Source organism: Cydia amplana, chromosome 8 (assembly GCF_948474715.1).
Source record: "Cydia amplana chromosome 8, ilCydAmpl1.1, whole genome shotgun sequence".
Lineage (NCBI taxonomy): Eukaryota > Metazoa > Arthropoda > Insecta > Lepidoptera > Tortricidae > Cydia > Cydia amplana.
This window is the reverse complement of record NC_086076.1, coordinates 14386811-14414074: the sequence shown is the minus strand read 5'-3', so window position 1 is coordinate 14414074 and position 27264 is coordinate 14386811. Positions and strand designations below refer to the sequence as shown.

Below are 27264 nucleotides of genomic sequence, written 5' to 3'. Positions count from 1 at the left end.
TTAAAATATAAATTAAATTTAGTTTTTGGAGCAAAGTAGGCACTTTTTACGGTAGCAAATGAGGATGGAGTAGTACCTACGTAGGGGTCCAACTGAGTAAAGTATCGTGCGGCGTAGTACCCAGAAGTATAAGAAACGCATATATGTATGTGCGGATGAAACGCTTCAAAAGACTGTCTACGGGAGGTAGTCTACGTTAGACCTATTACCTCCCGAGTGACCATTGTCAATTAAAGACAAAAACTCCCACGGTTTATAAAGGACGTGCCACACGCGTGCGGCACAGAGCGCATCTCCGCGCTCGACACATCACCTGTGCGTGTGCTAGTGCTAAGGTGCAACTCATTGTGTTCAATGTAAGTTTTTATTCATTTTTACAAACAATCATAATAAAATCAATTCGACTACTGATAATACTGATATATTATTAAGATGCATTAGGGTAACTTTAAAAGCAGGATAATTTTGAAAATCACTTATAAGGATCTACTAAACCAAAAGCACTTTCACACGTTGGTATACGGTAAAAAGTGTTCCCAATTTAGTAGATATTTGCAATTTTCAAACTTACCCCATATTTTTTTATTACTATCATGTTACCTTTTCTATCAATACAATCCGAATCGATATATTGGATATAATATCGATTTAACCGGACTTCTTTAAAAATCAAAACATTTATAACGAAATAATGGCAACACGTAATATTTAGTTGATGAGTTCCATAAATTTGTCATGGATGATGAGTATTATCATTTTTAGCCGTAAAACAAGCTTAAAACTATATATAATTTCCCCTTGTAATCCTCTGGATCAATATTATGTGCTATTCTCAACCAAAAGGGTACTTATGATGGTCAATAAGGCGCTATTTCCATATAGCTTAAATTTGAAATCAACCTTATCGATTGCCTTATCGACAATCGTAAATGTGGTACATTTTGGTTGAAAACGTCAATACGCTTTCCCTATTATAATTATTAATTGTGTATTATGCTAATCAACCAAATCTTGTCAGTAGAAAAAGGCGCGAAATTCAAATTTTCTATGGGACGATATCCCTTCGCGCCTACATTTTTCAAATTTGCCGCCTTTTTCTACTGACAAGATCTGCTTGACCATCTATATGTTCTGAATTAGCTATAGCTGGTCAACCAAATGTTGTCAGTAAAAAAGGCGCGAAATTCAAATTTTCTATGGGACGACATCCCTTCGCGCCTACATTTTTCAAATTTGCCGCCTTTTTCTACTGTCAAGATCTGGTTGACCAAGTATACTTTCCTACTAGTCAAATCAGCTTCTTTTTTAGAACTGTCAAAACGATTTTCTAATATGGAATTTATATGAAAACGTGTGTAGTGACGTCACGGTCAACTCACCTACTTTTTATATTTCAATCCAATTTAATAAATAGAAATAGTATTTAAAAATAACTGCTATCTATGTTTTTCTAATAATTATGTGGTGTTTTATTTCGTGCATGGTGTGAAATAATTTATTTTAAGTAGAGGAAAGTACCCAATTGAATGGAAGAGCTTCATAATAGGTATTATGTTTCTGTTAATCCTACCGTTCTACAATTAAGTGATTAACGCTTTCGTGATTACCTCTTGTTAGATAGAATTATACATTGTCGTTGTCTTCCTAAAACGAATTATCTTTTTACTGCAGTCGTAAGTAGGTACATGTACTAATCGTAAAACATACCTATATTCATTGGCAAAGCTCAACACCCAATTTTCGTTAAGGGCTAAAAGCAAATTCCATCTAAAAGATAAGATAAGACTAGTTCCGTTCGGGTCTTGTCTAAGTAATATGTATCCCTTGACAGACAGCAAATCTAACAAATCTTGTCTAAAAGAATTAGTGCTTTGTGAATCTCGGATGTGGGAAAGTTTTAAGGTGTAGAGTTCATATCTGAACTCTTTCTTTGAGTAAATATTAGGTAGGTAAATAATTTAACTGCCTGTCTGGTTGCAAAATTGTCTTGATTAATTATACTACGTATATAACTATGGCATAATCTTGCCGACTATAGGGTAATTGTGTCTGTTTGCCGTCCAGTGCCTGTTTCCGTCCACTTGGCGGAGTTGCTACAAAGAATTGCGGAAAATTTGAATATAAACAAGCCTTCTCACACATGTTTGGATTTGTTGCAATCCATAATGTCTAAGCAATATTTTTACCAAAATAAAAGTGTTATTTGACAAATAGCGGCTTTAAAAAAAATTATGTAAGTGGCGGCATTGCATCCAGAGCTTGAAAACGTCATTTTGCAAGAAAAAAAAAGTGTTGGCGGCAAATGTTCACGGTAAGTTTATTAATTAATTTAACTAGTTTAAGTTACGTTATTGGCACATACTGCAACTTAAAAGTATAGTAAACGCAATTTTAAGTGTTTTTTATAGTTTTTTCATAATAATCTTTGATAAATTTAGTGGACGAGTACTGACATACTAATTTTGAAAAATATTTAGTTTCCGACCACACGGACGGTAACTGGAACAGCTAGGTTAGTATTTGTTATGATCGTTTTACTTCAAAAGACTTATAACTACTATATATTTTCTCTTAAAATGATGTTTCTTGCTTATAAGATTATACATTTTAGTTTTCGTCCACGATTTTGTCAGTGTTGCTTGATTAAAATCATGTTTAAAATACGTGGTCGAAAACTAAAAATAGCTTTAAATATTGTTTCAGTTTCCGTCCATGTACTATGAGTGGTGTAGACGAGATTTATTATTACATGATTACTGAGGGCGAAAATAGCAATTCGTGGATGAGTTTCGATTTTGTTCGACGAAATGAAAGAATTGAACTGAGTCCGACAATGAGACGATTCCACGAATTGCTATTCCCACCGGAGCATAGTGGTTTGCCCCAAATATGCGAGGAAATAAGTTAAAATAGGCAATTAATTATTTAAGCATCAAGCATTACTCGAATCTTAATATAAAAAATGTCAAATCTTACGATTTTCCCTCCTTAATATCTCGCGCACGAGTGTGGAGCGGGCTTTAAAATAATTGAAATGTCTATGATTATTAAGCAGTATTTACACGATGTTACAAAATAGTCCTGCAAGAATGAGACATATAATTGTCTCCCTATCTCGCTCTATATCCTACAGCATGAACTGATAGCTGTACCAGGCCGTGTGGATGCTGGTTTAATAAGTATCTGTTTTTCGCTCTCACTTAAGCCCCGCATTCACACTCCTACCTTGTAGGCCGCCTCGTTGGGTAGGATTGTGTATGGGGGTTGTAGACTACGAGCCGTCCTACCGTTTAGCCGTTTGTAGGACGGCTCGTAGTCCACAACCCCCATACACAATCCTACCCAACGAGGCGGACTACGAGGCGGCCTACACGGTAGGAGTGTGAATGTGGGGCTTTATAAAACTGCGTCCTTAAAAGCCATCTCTTTCTCGCTCTCACTCATGGGTGCGGTTGTCTGTTACACGGCTTTAATGGACGTACATACGGCGGATCACCTTACACACGATCGAACGTGCGCCGGACCGCAAAGTCACGGTCCGGGCGTCTGTAAGGCCAAGCGCGCACCACGATTTTAATTTTTGCGAGACGATTTTAGAATCGCGCTGTAATTTATCGCAGAAAATTCACTGCGCGCACTGCGATGAAAAGTCGACGATTTGTTCATTCTCGACATGGATTTCGTACCAGTCGCCAGGCGTGAAACAATATGCAATCGCTGTATGACTGAGTATTTATACCACAAAGGTGATCTCTTTCTATTTCTATAATTAAACGGTCAACATCTAGCGTCTCATCTTGTGACTCCATTGGAGAAGCAGGTTCCGATATGTTGGAGAGCGAAATGCCGACTGAGGTCCGGGGTGCGATTTTATTATCGCAGTGCGCGCGGGGCCATACAACTCCGTATGCTGCAATTCACTTTGTGACAATGGCGTCGCGAGCAGTCGCGGAAAAATGTGACAAATCACAATTTTAAAATCGCTGCGATTTTTTTGTCGCATATGCGCGCACTGACATATAAACACATACGTTACATTTCTGCGACTAAATTATCGTGCGACAAAAAGTCGTGGTGCGCGCTTGGCCTTACTGTCGCATTTGTCAAAACCCATGTTGCTGCATGGATTTTTGACATTTGCAGCAATAATGCAGTCGGCAGTATTGTCACGCTGCAATAATGCTGGTGTAGTCAGAGGGGCTACCGCCAAAATCGAAATTCGCAAAATTGCGGGGCAGTTTCTCTTTTACTCCAATGACGGCGTAATTAGAGTGACAGAGAAAAATGCCCGCAATTTGCGAACTTCGATTTTCGCGGTTGAAGCCCTGAATCCGAACTGTATTTTTAAAAGCCTGGCCGCAGACGTTCGGAATTTTCCGTAAGGAATGACATGTGTAAGCGAGACAGCGCTATGCATTTGTAGAGCGACGTCCCGTTCCCACATGTCATTCCATACGGAAATCGAATGAAAATTCCGATTGTCTGTGGCCAGGGTTAAGGAAGGCGTCCGACTGATAATTGCAGCTGCATTACTGTTGCTGTATCTGTCAATTTCCGTAATAAAATAAATGACGTTCACCGCCGTACTACTGCCGCGATTATTACGTTCATTCCGTCATTAATTTTATCAAGGAAATTGTCATCAGATACAGCGGCGGAAATAATGACGCCGCAACAGTCAGCTGCACCTTCACCTAGGCCGGGTACTGCACGCACGCGACCGGCGGCGGCGCGGCAAGCAGGGCGGCGGGCGACGACCGCCGTCGCCGCTGTCGTCCAAAACAGTAGCCGCACCATGAGTTAACGCCAACTTGACGTTTACGTTAGTGACTACGTAAACTCGATCGCAGTCCATCTCGCTCGCACTGATGTATTGTTACTATAGCAAAAAGAATTGATTGTAATAGAGAGGTAATGTATATGAAAAAACGTACCCCTTCGTTTGATTTTACACATCTTACTCAATCAATGGCTATAGAGAGGGAATGCGATTGAGTTCACGCAGATGCTAACGAAACAACTCGTGGTACGGGTACAGATTCATTAAAATCTATACATTTTGTTGGTGCCGCGCGAACCACCGCTCGCATGCCGAAACACCGGTGGCGTGCGTCCAGTCTGTGGCCTCATGTGTGGAATTGTGGATAGACAAATAACTTGTTGTTGTAAGTATTAGTATTATAAATGCGAATGTAACACTGTTTGTCGGTCTGAGTCCTGAGGAAGGAAATATATATAAATATTTATCACGAAAATAACCATTCTACGCGGTCGAAGTCACGGGCAGAAGCTAGTAACTAACTAAGAATTATCTATATAACATAAAAACAAAAAATAAAGATAGGTATAATTGATTTTCAATGCAATAATGCACCCTACAGTACTTTTTCATACAGTGGACGAAAACTGACTCATACGTGGACGAAAAGTAGCTCACAGGCGGACGGAAACTGAAATAACCCTACTTTTTCAAAATATATTTTTTATAAAATAAACCGTAAATATTATTTAAGGTCACGTAATATTAACCTAAAATAGACAATATGAGCAATACAAACAAATATAGCACATTTAAGTAAGACTACTTAAATATTTTTTTTTAGCATTTCAAAGTAGACATCTCCTATAATTGGACGGTATCTGACACAATTACCCTATGTACTAGGGCAAAAATACTACTAACTTATGAATAAACTCTTTATTGTACAAAACACAAATTTATGGCACAGGATATTTACATGAAAATGCAAAAAATATACCGAAAGTGATTAAATAGGTAATAATAATAAAATAAAATAAAATAAAAATAAAGTAAAAATAAAATAAAAATAAAGTAAAAATAAAATAATCTAGGTAGCCTAGACACAATATTAAAATCTTTCTACCCCATCTATGGTCATAGCCGTAAGCATACCTATTGGAGAAGTTCGAATGCCTAACTAAATTAATTAACTAAGTTCGATATTGTGGAATTACTTCCAATAAATGACTAGAAGGTTACCCTTTTTGCGTATCACACAAATACCCCGCACGTACATATCGGTTCCTTTCATAAAACAACCTAAATTCCCTGTCGTTGATTCAGCCTACATTTATGCTTAATTGATAGGGTTAAGTACAGATAGAACCTTATCTAGTTTGGGTGTTATATCCACAATTTTCAGAGCGCAGTCCTTTGTTTAATGCAGTGGTTCCTAACCTGGGGGTAATTACCCCCGTGGGGGTAAAACTGCTATTTTACGGGGGTAATAAGCTACACGTTTTATTTTTTATTATCATTGGGAGGAGGGGTAAAATCAGGTTCCCTAGTTAGTCATAGGGGTAACCGGACTAAAAAGGTTAGGAACCACTGGTTTAATGTAACCAGTGTGTGTGTGATCTGTAACACTGAACACCAAACTGTATTTTCAGATATCAAGTTTACTCATAAACAAGCGATACGATTTTACCAAATATTCTGCGTTTGGTAAAACCATATCGCTTCGTAGTCAATATCAATAGTAGCGGACTACGCGTCAAAAATCTACCATGATCTTTACAAAAAGAGATGTGTCTTTACTACGTAGAACAATAAATTTAGAGCACACCAGACACTTTTAAATGTAATCTGGAAACCGATTTTGATTTAAAAATGTGTTGTGCTTTTGATCTTGTTTTGATATGACCTTGACGATCATCTTGCTGATTCGCGCATCTCACAAATCAGCGGAAGCGATAGATAGATATACTCTTTATTGGCACATCTCAGTAAAAAGATACAAAAGAAAAGAACAATTGATCTTAAGTGTTGTGTCAAAACAAGGTCATAATCGTAAAATAATGTTTAATCAGAATCGGCCTCCTGAAGCGATAACTATTTTATTACAAAATTAAGCATCCCCCCCCCCCACCCCTTTTAACATGACGAAATATGTCCCGGTTGACATTTTTATTTTTGAGAAACAATTTTTAAAAAAGGTACCTATCAAGGTAAGAAATAATCATTTTTGACCTAAAATGTATACCTACTTTCCCCAACCTACAGATAAACTGCTGTTGATAATATCGTCATCCACAACACTAGAACTACTTGACGACCTCTAAAGTAGCATTAGGAACTGTACGAAGCCTAACTAACTAGGTACAAGCGGAACAAAGGGTGCGGCAGCAAGGAGACAAATGACACCATTAAATAGACCGCTGCTGCGATAGCCACATTAGGTGTGTACATTAGGCTAATGCCTTCAAAATTATTACTTGTTGTCATATGTGTTCCTATTTGTACCTAAAATCTAAGTTGATATACTGTCAGAGACTTTCGGATTAATGTCCTATTCGATACTAATACCTACAGTTATCTATAGGTACCTGTATCCTAACATTCCTAACTACTAGTATATATTAGGCAGTCAAAATAATTTAATCATCATCTTCCTCGCGTTGTCCCGGCATTTTGCCGCGGCTCGTGGGAGCCTGGGGTCCGCTTGGCAACTAATCCCAGTAATTGGCGTGGGCACTAGTTTTTACGAAAGCGACTGCCATCTGACCTTTCAACCCAGAGGGTAAAACTAGGCCCGTATTGGGATTAGTCCGGTTTCCTCACGATGTTTTCCTTCACCGAAAAGCGACTGGTAAATATCAAATGATATTTCGTACATAAGTTCCGAAAAACTCATTGGTACGAGCCGGGGTTCGAACCCGCGACCTCCGAATTGCAAGTCGCACGCTCTTACCGCTAGGCCACCAGCGCTTCAGTCAAAATAATTTAATATCAAAATAAAAAATAAAAACCTTTTCTAAAATTCATTTCTTAAAATAACTTAGCTTACCTACCTGAAGACCTTACAAAGAGCGGAAAATTAATCCGTTATTAATGTCTGATAATGAATTCGTCAGTTGTTTAAAGTCTATTTTTTTATTCGGTAGACTAAAATGACATTTCATAGTATGAGATGACACATGATGTTCATACTATGAAATGTAATTTTAGTCTACCGAATAAAAAAATAGACTTTATATGCATGATGCATCAGTTGTAGGTCAACACATTATTAGCGTGAGAAACATGTAAATCATGTAACAACATGCGAACATTGTTATGGGGGTCAAAGTTACGGCTCCGATATATGAGTAAAGCACAGCGGAACTGATGCTCATGACCTTTTTAGTCTTATTACCGGCGGCGTGAATTAACGTTTGTTAAAATTATCAAACTCTTTTGAATATAATATTGAGTGAACATTACAATTTAGCGTCTCAACTCCTTTTACTTTTAGGGACATCATGGAGTCATTAAAATTATTTCTGCTATCATAAATTTCATAAAGTCCGTTGACACGTTTGTATAAAGATAATAGTTTGTAGAACAATGCAGTGTTCTACTGCTCATCCTTCCTGTTTCTAGAAGTCAGAAACTTTCTCTACCTACATTGTCTAAAGTTAGTCAATAAATACGTTCATAGAGATGAAAAACGAGTCCAGTTTGGTTAATTTTGTTTTGTCATAAATTTCGTTTTATTTAGTTATACATTAAAATTTTATTGCACATGCACAATTTAACAAAAAAAGTACAAATGGCTGCCTTACCGCCTTAAGGCATTCTTGAGCTAAATAAAGAGTTTGATCCAGGATTGTAGTGAGTGGAGATGCATACACAAGTCGAGACTTATTACTTACATACGCGTCTGCCCTTTTTAAGGATCTATCAAAAAGGATAGCTGACGCCACTGGTGACCGTAGATCTGGCAGCTTCCTCGCACAAAGAATAAGTATTGCGATACAGCGAGGAAATGCTGCCAGTATCTACGGCACCACTCCGCAGGGGGATATTTTGTAATTATTTATTTTAAGTTTAGTTTTATTTAGTTTTAGATTTAGTTTTTAAGTTTTGTAGGTTAGTTATTTAATTATGGTTTTTTTTCCTAGTTATGTATATTAAGTTTGTATGCACTAATAAATTTCATACTTAGGTGAATCAGCTATTAGCCTATTAGGCAAACAGCAAATAAGGTAGCTAATTGATAGCAATTAGGCATTTTAATGTTTACCCCTATCCAGCACGCTAGTCCTTTTTGAACCGCCGGGAAACGGGATAGAGCCAAAGGCCTGGCGTGGCCCTTGTGCCAAAGTTGTAAGACCCCTGTCGTAGATAAATATAGACATCCTAAGTAGCAACGTTATATGTAATATATAAACTTAAAGAATAGATGCAGCCGCTTTTGGACTAAAGAATAGGCCATTGTATTGTTGTGGTAGTCCAAGGTTAATAGTCTAATTAGGAATCACCATATTTATACACTTGATAGTCATAATTATTTTTTCTCGTTCGAGCGCTGCATCTAAAACAGAACCTGGCCTGTGTGCAGCAGCAAACCATTTGATTGAGCATTACATGAGCAATATCTAGATCCTAGAAGGCACTCATGATAGAAGCATCGCCTTTGTGATTGTGACTTCTAGGTAGCACTCGTGGAATTTTCCGTAGGTAGCGTTATTAGTGAAAGAAGTCCAACCCTCGATAGAAGTGGAACCAAAATAACAATGAAAATTCAAAATTCAGCATCACTAACCGACACTTATGCTTCTTTAGGTACCTTTTTGTTTTCCTCATATCTCGTAGGTAAAATGAGTTTGCTTGTTGCAGATGGATTTTCTACGACTTACCTTCATGTGCGGAGTTTTGGCCGGTGTTCTTGCAGCGCCTGCGAGCGAAGCCCAGGTGGAGTACAAGGCTGTGCCAGCATCTGAAGTCGGAGTCGATGACAGGAGCGTGACCGACTTGAAGACTGCAGCCAGCAGTACTTGTAAGAAAAAAATACCTAAAAATAACATTTTACTAAGACAACGTCCCAACCAAACTCTCTCAATTTTTGCTGATTGACTGACTGAAGATGCGTATGGTCTGGCGTCATACACGATTCATTATGGTTCTTTCTGTGAGGTCGTTAGGCCCTAAAATATCGAGCTCTTTTGTATACCCACACTTTTTCAAACACGGATGTAAGTTTCAAATAGGTCAAATGATGGTCAAATGTTTTGTAGTCAACACCTACCTCTATGTTGCAACTAGGTACTAATATGTCGATCTTGTTCCATGTTTTCAATAACACTCCTCTTTTTGCGTCGGGTCGGGGTTCAAAAATGGCTTCGACTGTGCGACACATTTTTCTCTTTTATGAAATTAAATTTCAAAGTGTATCTAATTTCTTCCCTTAGTCACTCATTTTGGCAGACAGCGAAACAATAGAAAAATGGTGTCGAACCATAGCGGCGAACAGTTTTTTTTAAATTTTTTAATGGTTTCAAATAGTTTCAATAAGGTAATTTAGCAATGAAAAATCTTGATGGAGCGATTTGTGATTTTCATTACACGCAGCAGCAGCCCCATCTAGTAAGAGATTCGTAAATAGCAAAATCTGTAGGTGACGAGTCCCGAGAGTCAACTCTTGAAAACTTGCTTTGGTCATGAACTAATTTTTGTCAACTTTTCCAGTCTGATTTTTCATAAGTTCAGAACATTTGTTTGCATTTTAATACTTACAATAATTTTATTATTATAATTTGAACTACAACATTCCTTTCTACAGATAACCATGCATTCTCAGACCTGGGCTACTCGGGCGGTTACGGCGGTTATGCCGGTTCCGGTGCCGGAGTAACTGGGTACGGACTGCTCGACAACTACAATTACCAGGGCCTCGGCGGCGGCTACGGCAACTCGCTGGGATACAACGGCTACAAAGGTTCCCAGGGCTACGGGGGTTACTCAGGAGCAGGCCTCGGTGGTTACAACAGAGGTTATGGTGGTTACGACAGCAGCCTCGGAGGTTACAGTGGCAGCGGCGGCTACGGCGGCTATGGTGGGTATGGCGGCTATGGCGGAAACGGCGGACTCAACTCCTATTACGGATACAATAGCCCATACAACCAAGGGGCGTACCATTTAGGTTACGGATACTACAACAGGAAACCTGGCTACGGAAATATCTACAGTAATGGAGTCACACCTAGCCTCGTTACCGGCTACAGGGGCTACACTAGATAATCACTCTTAGCAATTGTAAGATCACCAAAGTATTATCATCCAAAGCTACTGTAAATGTACTTATTTAATATGTAATAATAATAAATTAATTAGTTAAATAAAAACGATTTTATTTTTGAAACTTTATTAAATACTAACAATGTGACATACATGTAATGCAAGCTTAGTCAATATGTTATTTCAGTAATTAATTCATTAAAATACTCCTACTACTGACTCAAGTCCAACCCACACAGAAAAAAGTTAGTCAGAACCAGACGCACTAGTTTGTTTCTTCATAGACTTGAGCGCTCTTTCGCGTAGTTTCTTCTCAAGGTCCTCATTATTGACCTTTCCTTCCTCTTCCTCCTCTTCTGCCTCGTCGCTATCAGAGGAGTCATCCTTCTTTTTGGATGATTTCTTATGCTTTTTGTGTTTCTTGTGTTTTTTAGAGTGCTTCTTGTGTTTCTTATTTCTCTTTTTCTTCGGCTCGTCACTATCCGAATCAGATTCGGATTCCGAAACCTTCTTTCTTGCCTTTTTCTTCGATACTTGGTCACTATCGGAGGAAGATTCCTCTTTTTCGCGCTTCCTTCCTTTCTTTTCATCTTCGCGAGATTTAGGCTTCGCCTCTTCAACGTGCTTGGATTTAGATTGTTTTTCGTCAGCTTTCTTTGATTTCGCCTCGGGCGATAACGCCTTTTCTTTGGGCGGTTCTACTTTCTTACTGCGTCGAACGTCTTTATCTGGAGAGCTAGATGAATCGCGCTTGGGAGCTTTCTTTTTAGTTTTTCCGTCACTGTCGGAGGAGTCATCGTGAGAATCTTCTGAATTATCTGCTTTCTTAGGTTTCTGTTTGCTATCAACTTTCTCAGGTTTTGAGCGCTCTGTACTCAAGTCCTTGCGTTTTTTACTAGATTTTTTGTCGGCGTCAGAGTCGTCTGGAATGTTTTTCTGTTTTGACTTGGTGCTCTTATGCTTTACTTCTTCTTCAGAACTGGACTCTGAACTCGATGACCGAGCTCTCTTCTTTCTAGATTTCTTGGCTAACTTCTTCTTAGCATTCTTCTTGCTCTTTTTTTTACGATCATCCTCTGAATCGCTGGAGGACGACTCTTCAGAATCGCTGTCACTGGAAGAACTCTCTTTTTTGGATTTCTTAGACCTCTTAGAGCTAGAGGCTTTCTCCTTCCGCTTGAGCTTGGACTTGCTCTTGGATTTCGCCACTTCTCCACTGCTTTCACTTTCTGATTCTGATTGGTTGGTTTTTCTTTTGCTTTTCTTTGTATCTTGGGGCTTTGCCTCTTCTTCGACATGTTCTTTGCTCGACACGTCATCGCCGGATCGTTCGGATTTTTTGGTAGTCTCCATTTCATGTTTCCTTAGGAAAGGTGACGGGGTCCTTGAGAGACTCCTAGAATACTCACGCAAGGTGGGTATGGGAATGAAGTCTTCTCTGTCTTCTTCGTCAGAAGAGTGAGGTGCCTTAACCTGAGAGTCATTTTGCGACGCAGATTTATCATTGGCAACAGAAGATTCTCTACTGGAACTTGATATAACTCTCTCTTTAGAGCGTTCACGCGGAATAGAGACACGTTCTGAAGATTTTTTCATCAGCTTCTCTGAAAGATTTTCTGAAACAATACAAAAAAAAAATTTAATGAACATTCCTACATGTAAACTTGATGACCAATCACTATAACAAATATATATTATATTATACCTTTTCTCGGAATAGAAACGGATTTCTCCAAGCGCTCCTTGATTAAGTCGCTGGACCTTCGTTCACGAGACTTCCTGTCCCTAGATCTTCTATCCTTCAGCATACGATCCCTGGATTTCTTCTCTCTGGAAGAAAAAGACCACCAGTTGTGATATTTCATATAATTCTAGACTCAATGTCAATCAAAGATCTGTTATGAGCTTGAGGACTATGTTTACCTACAGTTTGAGGCGGCTGGTAAGACGTTATTACGGTAAGTTACAGACTGATTGAAAGCTTGACTGCATAAAGCTAAGTTTTATTATCAGGGCCCGTAGTTTTCATGCCGTTGACGCAAAAATGACGTCACGCTGCATAGAGTATGATTGCAATTATTATTTTGTCATAATTAATCATTACGAAAACTTATTGAAGTAGGTATGTAATTTATACATGATTAAAATGAATGACGACTAATGATTAATAATTACAATAAAACTATTTGGGATCATACTATATGCAGCGTGACGTCAAATTGATGTCAACGGCATGAAAAGTACGGGCCCTGTTTATTATACATACTAAGTAAAAATAAATATATAAATTAATTATACTCCTAAAATTCAGCTACCTCCTACCAAAAATCACCGCGTTTATCACAAAATTATTAACGTAGTTAATGTCATCATCTTCTTTGCGTCATCGTATGATGTCGGTATAGAGTCGTATATCGTAGGTATGAGACATATACATAAATGCCTAGTTTGGAAAGCATTAAGCAGCCTGGGGCCTGGGGTCAGCGTCGGCTTGGAATTGGCACAGGCTAACTACATAGTTAATAATGTATTACCAGGCGTGGCTCACTCCGCGATTTAGTCGCTTTGCTACAGGTAGCTAAAAGTACATCCGTTCCGCCCCAATTTTGGGGAAAGCCATAAGCCGCGCGTGGCGCTGTCGCCACCTAGCGGCCATATCTGTGCTGATCGTAACAGACGCGTTTTGAGAGTGAGTCTTCTGTACTTAGTACTATTATTTATTCTGTGGTATTACCTGGATTTCTCCCTGGACGAGCGTCTCGGCGAGCGGCGATCTCTGGAGCGTCGGTCCCTGGAGCGGCGCTCGCGCGAGCCGCGCCCCGAGCGGCGGCGGGAGCGCGAGCGGCGTCGCGACCGAGAGCGCCGACGGTCGCGAGACCTACTTCAAAAGATACCTTCAAAAACCATCCGCGTCACAAATGCCTATTTCCATACCCCGGCCGGCGAGAGCAAAAATGCGTCTGCTCCTAGTGCTTAATTAAATATCGACTATTCTATCGACATATGGATGTCGATAGAATAGTCGACTTTTAATTGAGCACAATATTTTTGTTTTTTTTTTTTAACTGAGCCATTAGTATTTGTTATTTATTTCAACTTGATACCTCCACGCGTTTCTAAGAATAACCCTAAAACAATTTTAAACTGAATAAATACAAACACTTGGTTTTAATTTTGTTTACAACAATAATTAATACTTCTGCATATCATAACGGTGGTCCAGTACATCGTGTTGTTTTTATCGACATCGACCAAAGTGTGTCCTCGCACTATTAAGCTGTCAACGCATTTTTGCTCTCGCCGGCCGGGGTATGCCTATTTCACATGCGAGAAACGGGTCCCGTTGTTTCCCATAAAGTTTTAAGTCATAATGTATTGTTTGTCATATTATCATTAGTCATAAGACTGAAACCGTTAACATTTCAGGATTTTCGTTAGGTTATCCTATAGATAGGTTAGGTTTGCTTTATGGCAATCCAGAAAAGTGACGCGTTTCTGAACCAAATGAATGATGACTAACGAAAATGCGGCCAAACAATACATTATGGCTTAAAACTATTTGGGAAACAATAGAGACCCGCGAGAAACCCCTCCCCGCTTTCTAACGACGTTTTACCAGCTGCGGTGTTTTTTTCGCCTGTCGCGATTTTCGCCTGATGCGTCACTTTCGCACTTACTTACTTGTTAGGACGTGACAGGCATGATGACAAATGATAAAGAGGCGACCATCTTAGCCGTACTGGTGATGTTAAGGCGTGATCTGATCAGGTTTACTTCAGGAAGATGAATTGTGTTTTAACTTGCTAAGTAAATTGTCTGATTATGCAAATACTTGGCAAAAATACTGCGTAAACGTTTTCCATTGTCGACAGTGAATTCAGCTCACCAAAAACAAGGCAACTTCACCCTTTCGACGCCACTTCTATAGTGTACGGCGCGTATTGTGAACCTTGTAATTGGTTGATATGAAATGAGAGGCCGATTTCATGCAAGAAAAAAGATAAAGCTGGTAACGTAGACATTGCATGGTAACTGTGACGTTTATAATACTCGAACTTGTATAAGCCAGATCTCGACTTCTTTAATACAACGAATATATACATAGGTTACCGGCGTTACCGCCGCCCTGAAGCTATGCATCAAAAAGCGGCCAAGTGCGAGTCGGACTCGCCCATGAAGGGTTCCGTATTTAGGCGATTTATGACGTATAAAAAAAAACTACTTAATAGATCTCGTTCAAACCAATTTTCGGTGGAAGTTTACATGGTAATGTATATCATATATTTTTTTTAGTTTTATCATTCTCTTATTTTAGAAGTTACAGGGGGGGGGGGGGGGGGGAACACACATTTTACCACTTTGGAAGTGTCTCTCGCGCAAACTATTCAGTTTAGAAAAAAATGATATTAGAAACCTCAATATCATTTTTGAAGACCTATCCATAGATACCCCACACGTACGGTTTGATGAAAAAAAAATTTTGAGTTTCAGTTCGAAGTATGAGGAACCCCAAAAATTTATTGTTTTTTTTCTATTTTTGTATGAAAATCTTAATGCGGTTTACAGAGTACATCTACTTACCAAGTTTCAACAGTATAGTTCTTATAGTTTCGGAGAAAAGTGACTGTGACATACACGGACAGACGGACAGACAGACAGACAGACAGACATGACGAATCTATAAGGGTTCCGTTTTTTGCCATTTGGCTACGGAACCCTAAAAATGACACAAAACAAATGAGAAAAGCGCAAATAAATGCCTGTAAAAACATGTTACCTGTCCCTTGAACGTCGTCGAGAGCGTGAGCGCGTACGCCGGCGTCGTTCAAGCGATCGGCGACGTTCGCGTGACCTTTAAAAGCAAAATCGTATACATTTTTGGTACCAATTTTGTATTTTTTTTTGCATAATAATATAAATAGCTTGGCAACTTCTGCGGACTGTACTATGTTAATTTGAGAAATATGTACTTGCCTCTCTCTCCTCTCTCTTTCGCGTCGTCGCCTCTCCCTCTCGCGCTCTCTTTCTCGCTCGCGTTCGCGCTCTCTGTCACGTCGGTCCACCGACAACCGGCGGCTGCTCCGGCGACGATCTCTTGATTTGCTTCTGTTATCAAAATAAAAGTAACAATTAAATAAATACATACGTGTTGTCAACAACATTACATATGAGGAGTGTCTTTTCAAAAGGGTTTATTTTTTCTGGGAATCTATTTCTAAATTGGACCTTAAGTTTTCTTGAGCAAGGTTCTCTCTAGAAGTACCGCTAAGAAAAAAATAAACCCTTTTGAAAAGACACTCCTCATATATTGTCATTGTCATTACATACATTACTGTCAAGGCGAGGGATGTACACATTTTTAGGCTTCAGTATTCATTTAACGGACGACTGTGGACTCACTTTAAATATTTATTAAGAGTTTTGCGTCTGCGTCCATACGCATGTGCTACCGTTTCTTTCAACAGCAAACAAAGCTAACTTGCGGCATTATCTCTGTGGCTCGCACGGTTCTTTGCCACGGTTGAAATATTTAAAAAAAGTAGGACAGAAGAGATGCCGGTACTCGACAGTAGCAGTAGAGAAGTTGTTTTGCGGAAAAAAAATCACCTAGTCCGGAGTTACAATTAATAAAACAGAATATAAAGTGTCATTCAATAGAACTTGCGAACTATGTAAACAAAAGTTGCTAGTAATTTGACATTCAGTGTCAATCACAGACAAGACATCCTCTAGACTGAGCATAGTAACGCTACCCCCTCTGCCACTTATACGGTAGTTTTACTCCGTCTTCGAGTCAATCCCGTGCCGTGATTGGTCCGTGTCTCTGAACGGACCAATCACGGCACGGGATTCGCTCACTTCGTCCCCCCGCACCCCCGTATTTTTGGCAGCATCGGTTTCATGAAATAATTGCTCTAAACTCCGTCTAGAGGATTCCTAGTCTATGGTGTCAATTTTAGTATGGCGGTTTGTTTACATAGTTAGCAAGTTCTATTGAATAACACTTTAAGCAATGTAGCCCTTGCCTCTCTCTGCGGGAGCTCCTTCTAGGACTGACACTTGTTGAAGAGTCGCGGTTGGAACGGTACTGACGCTTCTTGTGAGACGACCTCTTCTTTGCACTGCCATCTAAAAAACGAAGTAAAAACAGGGGGGTGTCACTCCGCAGTTTAGGTACATTTGGCCGGCGCGCCCATCGGTCAGGCGTATGGCAGTGGGCTGCCGCTCGGCGTGCACGATAGTCGTATCACGTGGCGCTCCCGCAAAATTGAAAATACACAATGGCTTCGAAACTTACTACCGTGAGAATCAAAAATGTATGTTTACATAATCAACGTTTGTAATTCCTACATATTTATCTTAAAAATAATAAATCAGTGGGTATAGGTATAAAAACTTGTCAAGTGATAACCCCGTGCCGACACTCACAGCTCGGTCATAAAACTGCGGCGCGCAAAGGAGGTTCACGGTTCGTGCGCGGTTATAAGTTTCAATTTTGCTTGCAGGCGGCGATATAGGTGTAATTTTATACCTAAATCTGACTTTTCTGAAGGAGTGAATTTTCTGTACGGTAGTACTATTAGTTATTCTGTGGTAAAAATAACTATTTCACCTAGCAGTAAAGGCTTTTTTTCTTAGAAATCAGGTTTTCAGTCAATTTTATCAAAGTAATTCGAGTCTTATGTTTGTTTTTTACAAATTTTTGGCTGGTCGAGATTTTTAATTTTATGCACTGATTTAGAAAAATATTCACACTAGACTAGTTAGACTAAATTTATCATTTCTATTTAACAAGTTATACAGGGTGTAATCTAAAACGTGATACAAGATAATCAAACCTGAATCTTTTCATGATTTTGAACAACTTTTACTATGTCAACTTTGTAAATTAACAATAAAAAAAATCTTTGCCATACATTTTTGTCTACCTCTCCTTGACCATTTCTATGGAACAGCTCAATTTTTTTTTAATATTACAAAATTGACCCCATAGTAAAAGTTTTAGATTACACCCTGTATAGGTACTACTAATGCGATTATTTTAATACATATAAATAATTATTGCATCTAGACCATAAACGTATAGCGTTATAATACTGAACTTTAAGATTATGCACTTACGCGACGAAGCAGACGAGGAACGTGACCTGGAAGAGCGACCTTTCTCTTCCTTCTTGTCCTCGGCCACCTTATCAGCAGATCTATGCAGAAATTGTTCATTATAATACAATTGGGCTGTGTAGGTCATTACACTCGAGACGATAAGGGAGCCACGAAGTCATAAAATGTCCACTCGTATCATTATTAATATTTATTGTAAGCCACCATGCCTCAGATGCCTGTAGGTATAATCAAAACAGCAAAATAGTGTCGACAAACATCTAATACTTTTTCTACTTTCCCATTATTTGCAACAATAACGAAAAAAACCGGCTAATTGCGAGTCGGACTCTCGTTTCAAGGGTAACGTAGATTAAGTCCGACTCACGCTTGACTGCACATTTCTAATAGATTTCCTGTCATAAAGAACTATTTTGTCTAATCGAATTTAAACTGTCGTGAGACATGCTAACATTGAATAATTTTACGGTTTAGACTCACTTGTTTTAAGTCACTCGCGCGACATGTTTCGGAGAGCCTAGGTCTCCTTTCTCAAGCACTAACAGTGCGAGCAGCGTTCACGACGGCCGTGTATCGCGTGTATTTTGTCTATTTTATTTTTTTTCAAAAGTTTAGACCTAAAGTCTATTTTTTTATTCGGTAAACTGAAATGACATTTCATGTTCATACTATTAACTGTCATTTCAGTCTACCGAATAAAAAAATAGACTTTAGTAGTTTCGGAGATATAGGGGGGGGAATGGTTGGACAGACAGACGCACGAGTGATCCTATAAGGGTTCCGTTTTTTCCTTTTGAGGTACGCAACCCTAAAAACAGGCCTGTTTAACAACAGGGATTATAGGCCCAAACCGGCATGATAAAAACAACATCCACATTTAACAAGTGAATGATGATGATTTGAGATATGGAAAGAGACAAAAAGTGTAAGGGCTCATTTAGACGATGCGAGAACTCGCATGCGCTTTCCATTACATTGCGGGTTTTGATCGGTCGATTGAATTGGACGTAACCAACAGTCCGCAATGTATCTAAAATCGCATGCGAGTTCGCGCGCCGTCTAAATCAGCCCTAAGGCTCTTACTTGTCCGGCGAGGCGGACCGGGACTTGCGGCCGTCTCCCTCCGCCTTCACCTCCTGCACCTCCTTGTCCTCCTTGATGAAGTTGTGGTTCGCCTCCTCCTTGGCTGAGTCTTCTTTCTTCTCGGGGGACTTGCCGTCTTAACTAGTTATGTGAACAAGGGGAAATCTTACTTGTCCGGCGAGGCGGACCGGGACTTGCGGCCGTCTCCCTCCGCCTTCACCTCCTGCACCTCCTTGTCCTCCTTGATGGAGTTGTGGTTCGTCTCCTCCTTGGCTGCGTCTTCTTTCTTCTCGGGGGACTTGCCGTTTTAACTAGTTATGTGAACAAGGGGAAATCTTACTTGTCCGGCGAGGCGGACCGGGACTTGCGGCCGTCTCCCTCCGCCTTCACCTCCTTGTCTTCCTTGATGGAGTTGTGGTTCGTCTCCTCCTTGGCTGAGTCTTCTTTCTTCTCGGGAGACTTGCCGTTTTAACTAGTTATGTGAACAAGGGGAAATCTTACTTGTCCGGCGAGGCGGACCGGGACTTGCGGCCGTCTCCCTCCGCCTTCACCTCCTGCACCTCCTTGTCCTCCTTGATGGAGTTGTGGTTCGCCTCCTCCTTGGCTGAGTCTTCTTTCTTCTCAGGGGACTTGCCGTTTTAACCATTTATATCAACAAGGGGAAATCTTACTTGTCCGGCGAGGCGGACCGGGACTTGCGGCCGTCTCCCTCCGCCTTCACCTCCTGCACCTCCTTATCCTCCTTGATGGAGTCGCTGGTGGAGTTGTGGTTCGCCTCCTCCTTGGCTGCGTCTTCTTTCTTCTCGGGAGACTTGCCGTTTTCTGTCGCAACAAAACAGAAATGATATATTTTGCAAGCCATCTTTGTCCCCTTGCCTCCAACTTTGACGCTTTGCACCGCTAGTATTTTCAAATAGTGTCTTTAGTTACTGTAAAAGCCAGAGATTTTTGTCATTTAAAATTCATATTACAATCCCGAAATTGCAAGTGGATGGATAAGCTTGTGTCCTTGCGGCAGACCTGTAATTATTAGTTATTAGCCAAAAGCTAATTCACCACTAATACCATTATAATTATATCACTGTAAAATTGCGCTAAGACGCCCACCTAATGGCGGGCGCGGTTTCACGGAACGGGTCATCGAAGAATAGTATGAGCAACGCTGACTGGCGCGGACGCGTCCGACGGATTTTATATACAATGACGCCCTACGTAACACTCCATATACTATTACTGTTGTCGATTGTCATTAAACGTAATATCAAACGACAGTGAGGCATAGTAAGTTTTGTTTGTCACCCTTTGTGTAAAAATCAGTAGCGTTCATTGATCACAGGAGCTAGCATAAGCAGTTCACATCAACCTATATTACTGTCTCTGCCAACAGCCATTAAATGAAGGAAGGTAACAAACCGCACGGTATAGAGACAACAGATGGACAATATTAGCAACGAAATGGAGAGGCCCTATTACAGTGGTTCCTAACCTGGGGGTAATTACCCCCGTGGGGGTAAAACTGGTATTTTACAGGGGTAATAAGCTAACCTAATATAACAATACAACAAACGTACACGTTTTATTTTTTTATTACCATTGGGAGGAGGGGTAAAATCAGGTTCCCTGGTTAGTCATAGGGGTGACCGGACTGAAAAGGTTAGGAACCACTGCCCTATTGGCAAAAGGAAAGTGGGAAAGCCATATAAACGATGGCTACATGATATAAAAGAAACTGCAAGGAAAGACTGGCTAAACGAAGCGGAAGACAGGCAAAAATGGAGAGAGTTGGAGGAGGCCTACACTCGAAGAGGGGTCCAAATTTAATAAATAATTAGTAAATACATACATAAACTTAACACTAACTACTATCTATAAGAAACTACTAGCTATAAAGGTATGTGAATAAATTTCGCGTTAGACCCGTCTATAAATGTGAGTTAATATGTGTTCAAAACGCGAAAGTTTTAAATATTATATAAGAAACTTATTAACCAATACGCAGAAACTTCTAATGTAAAAATGGGAAATTTGGAAATAAAGGCTTTTTTAATTTAATTTAATTAGCAAACCTTTAGGTTCTGGAATCTTGTCATCAGCATGCGTCGTCTTCTCTCTTGTCTGGCTCTTGTCACGACTGCGCTTCCTCGACCGCTTCGGACTGCCTCCGTTGCGATGCCTTAGAGATACAAAATACATCCTCATTATAGCTACATCGATCAATATCAATACATATTATAAAACAAAGTCCCCTGCCGCGTCTGTCTGTCTGTATGTTCGAGGTAAACTCAAAAACTACTGAACGGATTTTCATGCGGTTTTCACCTATCAATAGAGTGATTCTTGAGGAAGGTTTAGATGTATAATTTGTAAAGGTTTTGTGTAAATTAGTCGAACTACCCGTGCGAAGCCGGGGCGGGTCGCTAGTAACTACATATAACAAAATATTAATTAAACGCCAAAAACAGTGCTTCTCATACAAAACGCTAATCGGCAGCCATATTTCCATCATCTCGCGACAGCAAATTCACCAGTCTTAAGCTATCCAAATTTGGATACTTAGCTACCTGATTAGAAGTAATGCTTTTTGTAGGCAGAACGATTCGTTTTAATAATATCGGGCGAGTAAAGTGACAGGTAACGCAAAATACTGTTGTCGCTATGACCGTGGTAGCAGATAGCGCTATACACCCTCGTAACATTATGCGATAACAAGTTTTCACCGTTTGACAAACCAGTAACAACAAAACGTAGGTATGGCCAGCGCCATCACCTCTAGAGGCTCTAGAACAGTGGTTCCTAACCTGGGGGTAATTACCCCCGTGGGGGTAAAACTGGTATTTTACGGGGGTAATAAGCTAACCTAATATAACAATACTACAAACGTACACGTTATTTTTTATTATTGGGAGGAGGGGTAAAATCAGGTTCCCTAGTTAGTCATAGGGATGACCGGACTGAAAAGGTTCGGAACCAATGCTCTAGAATATATTTACCAATCTACTCTGTATATGGTAGTAGCACTGACAATCCAACCTCTAGACTGAGCTTAGGCCAATTCTTTCATGAAACCGATGCTGCCAAAAATACGGGGGTGCGGGGGAACGAGGTGAGCGAATCCCGTGCCGTGATTGGTCCGTTCAAAGACACAGACCGATCACGGCACGGGATTGACTCGAAGATGGAGTAACGCTACCGTATGTGTGGCAGAGGGGGTAGCGCGACTATGCTATGTCTAGAGGTTGGATTGTCTGTGGGTAGTAGTTATGTTAAAACTTACTTCCTGTCATTAGATCGATCTCTGGACCTGGATCGCGAGCGGCGCCGGTCGCGCGACCGCCGACGCTCCCGGTCCCGCGAGCGAGACCGCGTACGGCGACGATCCTTGTCTTTGTCTTTGTCCTTCTGCTGCTCCTCCTAATAACAAATACATTGTTATCAAGATAAGATAATATAATATTTATTTCATTTTAAAATATCCACAATTATAACAACCATAATACACTTAAGTAGTACTTACATAATGTAAATATACAAACATGGTTTTAAAAAGTAAACAGTGTTGTATTTTTGACATTGTTTCGTTTATTATTGTTATTATTTGACGATCCTTCTCAGGTGATTTTTTCCATATTATGAATTTATTTGGATTATCTTGCTATTATTTAAATGTATTCCTGACGATCACAATATAGATTCATATAAATTGACATTAATGTAATTTGTACTGTAATCATATGTTGTGAAATAAATAAATCTAATCTAATCGTAATCTGATGCAGTAAAAAAATAACAACTATAAATACGCTCAGCTATTTTAACACTCAGAATCTTAGAATGGGTTGGATAGTCTTTTTTTTTAGATGTAATCGAGGCATCATTAGATGTGTCGAAGTAAATAAACATATAAAACACATACCATTCTCTTTTTAATCTCTTCTTTCTTCTGCTGCGTGAATGACTCCGGTATCCCGTTCTCGCTGGCCTGCGCGCTCAGCAGCAGCTCCCACAGCTCGCCCATGAACAGACGCGCGTTCTTCCCGTTCAGAAAACCCGTCAGGTTTATCTGCATCTTTTTAGGACAAGGGAACTAGGGAGCCGGAACGGATCGGGAAAGAAAAAAACATACAGTTAGTGACAGCTCCTACAGTCCAATCGCACACATCCTAACGTGACGTTACTGAAGTACTTTCGTTTACTTTGTTGCAGTTTGTGAGAAAAATCAAATAAAAACAAAATTTATAAAAGTCGTTAAGAGCGCCACGCAGATCTTGAAGCAAATTATGCGATGTGGCATTGAAATGACTCTGGTAGGGAAGTGTATGCAGTGTACATTATGTGAACTGTCAAATGATTATGTTGCGGCGGCGTGCGGCAGGCGCAGCGGTGCTCGCGGCGAGCGGCGCGGCGCGGCGGCGGCGGCGCGCTGAAGCGGCGAGCGGCGGCGGCCGATGTCTTCTTTCTTCAGCTCTTGCATCTGTAAGGGTGTTGCGAACACAACCACATTATGCTGAACGCAAAGCCTAAACGGGACTTCCGTACCCCGAGTCAGATCGAGCTCTTAACGACTTTCACTTTGAAACTTCTCAAATTATGAAGGGAATCACATTGCATATTCTCTTATACTGAGTTAGCATTGTTAAGTATTTAATTTCCCCGTAAATACCGATTTAGAACGCTAAGTGGCCTCCGAAAGCGGCGGCGAGCGGCGGCACGGCGGCGGCGGGCGGCGGCGCAGGCACTGACAGCGCTAACCGTCGGGGACCATAGAAATATCCATACGCAATCAATATACATATGACACCATACTTCAATTGCAGTTTCTTTGAATATCTAGGCATGTTTCTATTTTTAATAAATAGTTATATAGCCCGAGAAAAGAAACTGCAATGATTACACTTTGTTACAAATATTGTATGAAAAGTAAGAAAATATTAGCCACCTTTTCCTCTAGCTGGTTGTTGACATAGTCGATGACCACGTCGTCTTCCATCTTGAGGATTTCGGTGATCTTCTGTGTGATCCATGGCTTCAACACGTCCAGTTTCACCTTGGACATGTCCACCTGAACATTACAAAATGAGTTTCTAATAACTAATACTTAAGTAGAGGACACACCCGAAAATGACATTGTTTTTCATAGCAAGCAGTGATTGGGCTCTCAAATTTCAATTACTTCAAGTGAAATAATGTTCTCAGTAAATGAACTACATCTAACCTGTAAGAAGAGATGCTTAATTGAACTAACTAAGGGCCGGTTGCACCAAACCATCTGTCACTGTCAAAGAAGTCTCTAAATTTTAACCTATTAAGCCCCGTCTCCATATTGCGTGGCAAGCTATCGAACATTGGCTCGCGCGGCAGCCGCGCGCAATGGATACCGGGTTGGCTCGCGAGCCAACTCGCGGGTTCGCGAGCCAACCCGGTATCCATTGTGCGCGGCTGCCGCGCGAGCCAATGTTCGATGGTTTGCCGCGCGATATGGAGACGGGGCTTTAGACATTCCATAGTTCACTGCTGAGTGACGCTGATCAGTCTGCTATATAATTGTGGTTAAGTGATGCAATTGATCAAACATAATATATTTTTCTGTATGGAGCCCCTGTCAACTTGAGGAAAGTAGTAAATTTAACACATTCAGTGCCAACGCGAGCTACGCGCTACGAGCGTAGTCGATAGCTCGGGAAAAACCGTATGTACCGTAGCGCCTACGAACAGTGAACTCCCCTAGCAAGTCGCTGGCAGTTAATGTGTTAAGAAATTCGCGTAAGGTTACCTGTTGGGTCAAACAATCCCCAAACTTCATCTGCTTCATCAGCTTCTTCTCCTTGTCGCTGAAGCGCGTGTCCTGCTCGGTACTCGTTCCCTACAACAAAATACCATTGGACCAATCAAGCAAAAATATGCTTAATTATGTCAATCATATTTTTGGAGGCCAAGTTCCCAGAGAAAATAAATACCAGTGAGAAGTGAAGTGACAACTACATCGCATAATAATTACAAGCCTGCGATAAATGCATTTAATTGATAAGTAGATGAATAAATACATAATTACAAATATAAAAAAAATGAAAATGCGCTGTCCGTAATTGGCGGGATTAGAGCCCCGGACTCCCAGCTCCACTTCCAACTAGTCTAGTAAATGCAAGAAAACCCTGGACATTTACTAGGGCGGCTTCGTAATGAAGCCGGCGTGAATTACACTTTCGTAGGTACAGGTTAAAAATGACCATAAACGAATATTACGAGTCATTGAACAAACATTGAGCAACGAAGTGTATTAATTTTGTCACTTAGAAAATTAAATAATCTTACCGTATACATCAGCATAGCTTTCTTAATCAATCAATCAAATCAAAAAAGTGGCCAGGCCAAATAGCGTGAGGACGCTAGTCACCAAGACCGATTTATTGTAACCTTAATCACTTTATCCCAATCCAACCAGTGTTGGAGGCAAAAGAGCTCACAAGCCTCACAGTTTACACTATTCAATTGGCGTCATTTTCTAAACAGTCACAATTTAAAGAAATGACTACGATCGCGTGCAAAGCGCACGAACGTTCGCCATTTTGGAAACAAAATGGCCTCCCTCCCGGTCCGGTCGGCCCGTAATCGGTCGTTTCCGGTTCCATGTCGGTTCAAAGAAATCGATGAAATCTACCATATAAAGCTAGTGCTACATCGAAGTATTCCAAGTATATAGCTGGTCAAGCAGATCTTGTCACTAGAAAAAGGCGGCAAATTTGAAAAATGTAGGCGCGAAGGGATATCGTCCCATAGAAAATTTAAATTTCGCGCCTTCTTTTACTGACAAGATTTGGTTGACCAGCTATAGTAACCCTATGCACGCACGAGCAACTTTGTCGCCGCGACTTTGTGTTTTGTCTCTGTCGCACTTGATTTCGACACTTGATTTCGACACTTGAGTGCGACAGAGACAAAACACAAAGTCGCGGCGACAAAGTTGCTCGTGCGTGCATAGCGTAATGCTAGTAAGTGCTAATGAGTATCAAACATGTATCAAAGAATATAAAGCGGAGTCCAGACGGGAGGATCAAATCGACCGATTTGAAGAAATTGGCGTCGGTCTCCAATTTAATCACCAATTTCAGTTTTATGGCGATATTGGAGCGTTCTAAATTAAAAAAGTGCCCTCCAAAGGCGAATACTGGAGGCAGAAATTGTGTCCGAACCAAGTGATTATATTCTCTTTGGTCCGAACCTCCCTTTTATCGGTAAAGGCCCGTACACAATGGGCCATCGCCGGCCAATCCAAGGGACGCATTTATGCGTTAGAAGGAACAAGTGATATTGCTATCTCATTCTACCGCATGGCTCTTGCTGCTGCTTGCTGCTGAACAAATGTTGGTCAGTTTGAGGAGTACAGCCTACAGTTTAATTTATTGCTCCTGTTACAGGAAGCACTCTGTATGTCCAGACGAGACAATTTTTCGTCAATCTGATGAAATTATCCGATCGAATCAGGCCGTGCGAACGCAAACGCCAATTTGTTTCCCCGATCAAATCAGCAGTTGCGGACACAAAAATGCCAATTTTCGAAGTTAGTATCTATGGAATGCAAATTGGTGATTAAATTGTGTACGTGTGGATGCTAGATAAGATTGGCGCCAATTTTTTTCCTGATCAAATCGGTCGATTTGCCCAGCTCGTGGACTCTACTTAATATTGCTTGACAGAGTATAGCAATAGTATATACAGGGTGCCATTTGAGTCGTGATCAGTAATATGTTTTTCTAACTCCATAAACAATGAGCAATTTAATGCCCCTACTCTTACTAAAATCAGACAAGATTTTTTTTATTGTTTTATTTATTTTTTGTCATTTATTTTACTTTTATAAGTGGATTTAGGATATTCCGACGGCTTATTAAGATATTTAAATTAGTAAATTGAATCGCCTCTTTGAATCGGAACTGACATTGACATCAATTTTGTCATTTGTCTCAGTTAGAAATAAAATTTACTTAATTTTTCATTTTAAATATCTTACAAAGCTGTTTAAATACTACATTGCCACTTGTAAA

General features: G+C 40.2%; 2 protein-coding genes across 2 annotated transcripts; one reads left to right on the top strand and one right to left on the bottom strand.

Annotated features, from left to right (window-relative positions):
• The first annotated feature begins 229 nt into the window (after positions 1–229).
• Positions 230–11144, top strand: LOC134650280 (uncharacterized). Its single transcript, XM_063505239.1, has 3 exons — positions 230–356; positions 9623–9782; positions 10566–11144. The coding sequence occupies exons 2-3, from the start codon at positions 9623–9625 to the stop codon at positions 11021–11023; spliced, it is 618 nt and encodes a 205-aa protein (XP_063361309.1). The 5' UTR covers positions 230–356; the 3' UTR covers positions 11024–11144.
• Positions 11131–25797, bottom strand: LOC134650332 (serine/arginine repetitive matrix protein 1-like). The gene is made up of 15 exons (XM_063505293.1): positions 25535–25797; positions 24996–25085; positions 24162–24284; positions 23139–23309; positions 22500–22636; positions 21292–21398; positions 19956–20047; positions 19566–19654; positions 18143–18222; positions 17047–17149; positions 15995–16126; positions 15798–15872; positions 13755–13898; positions 12726–12850; positions 11131–12636 (listed from the first exon to the last, which is right to left on the bottom strand). The coding sequence occupies exons 1-15, from the start codon at positions 25547–25549 to the stop codon at positions 11267–11269; spliced, it is 2853 nt and encodes a 950-aa protein (XP_063361363.1). The 5' UTR covers positions 25550–25797; the 3' UTR covers positions 11131–11266.
• Positions 25798–27264: the final 1467 nt, after the last annotated feature.

What these genes read in the sequence shown, in the direction of transcription:
- LOC134650280 (XM_063505239.1), top strand. Translation starts at nt 9,623, where the DNA reads ATGGATTTTCTACGACTTACCTTCATGTGCGGAGTTTTGGCCGGTGTT. An exon ending in GACTGCAGCCAGCAGTACTT is followed by an intron (nt 9,783 to 10,565) that starts GTAAGAAAAAAA and finishes TCCTTTCTACAG; the next exon opens with ATAACCATGCATTCTCAGAC.
- LOC134650332 (XM_063505293.1), bottom strand. An exon ending in GAAAGAGAGAGGAGAGAGAG is followed by an intron (nt 15,873 to 15,994) that starts GCAAGTACATAT and finishes TTGCTTTTAAAG; the next exon opens with GTCACGCGAACGTCGCCGAT. An exon ending in CGACGACGTTCAAGGGACAG is followed by an intron (nt 13,899 to 15,797) that starts GTAACATGTTTT and finishes CTTTTGAAGTAG; the next exon opens with GTCTCGCGACCGTCGGCGCT.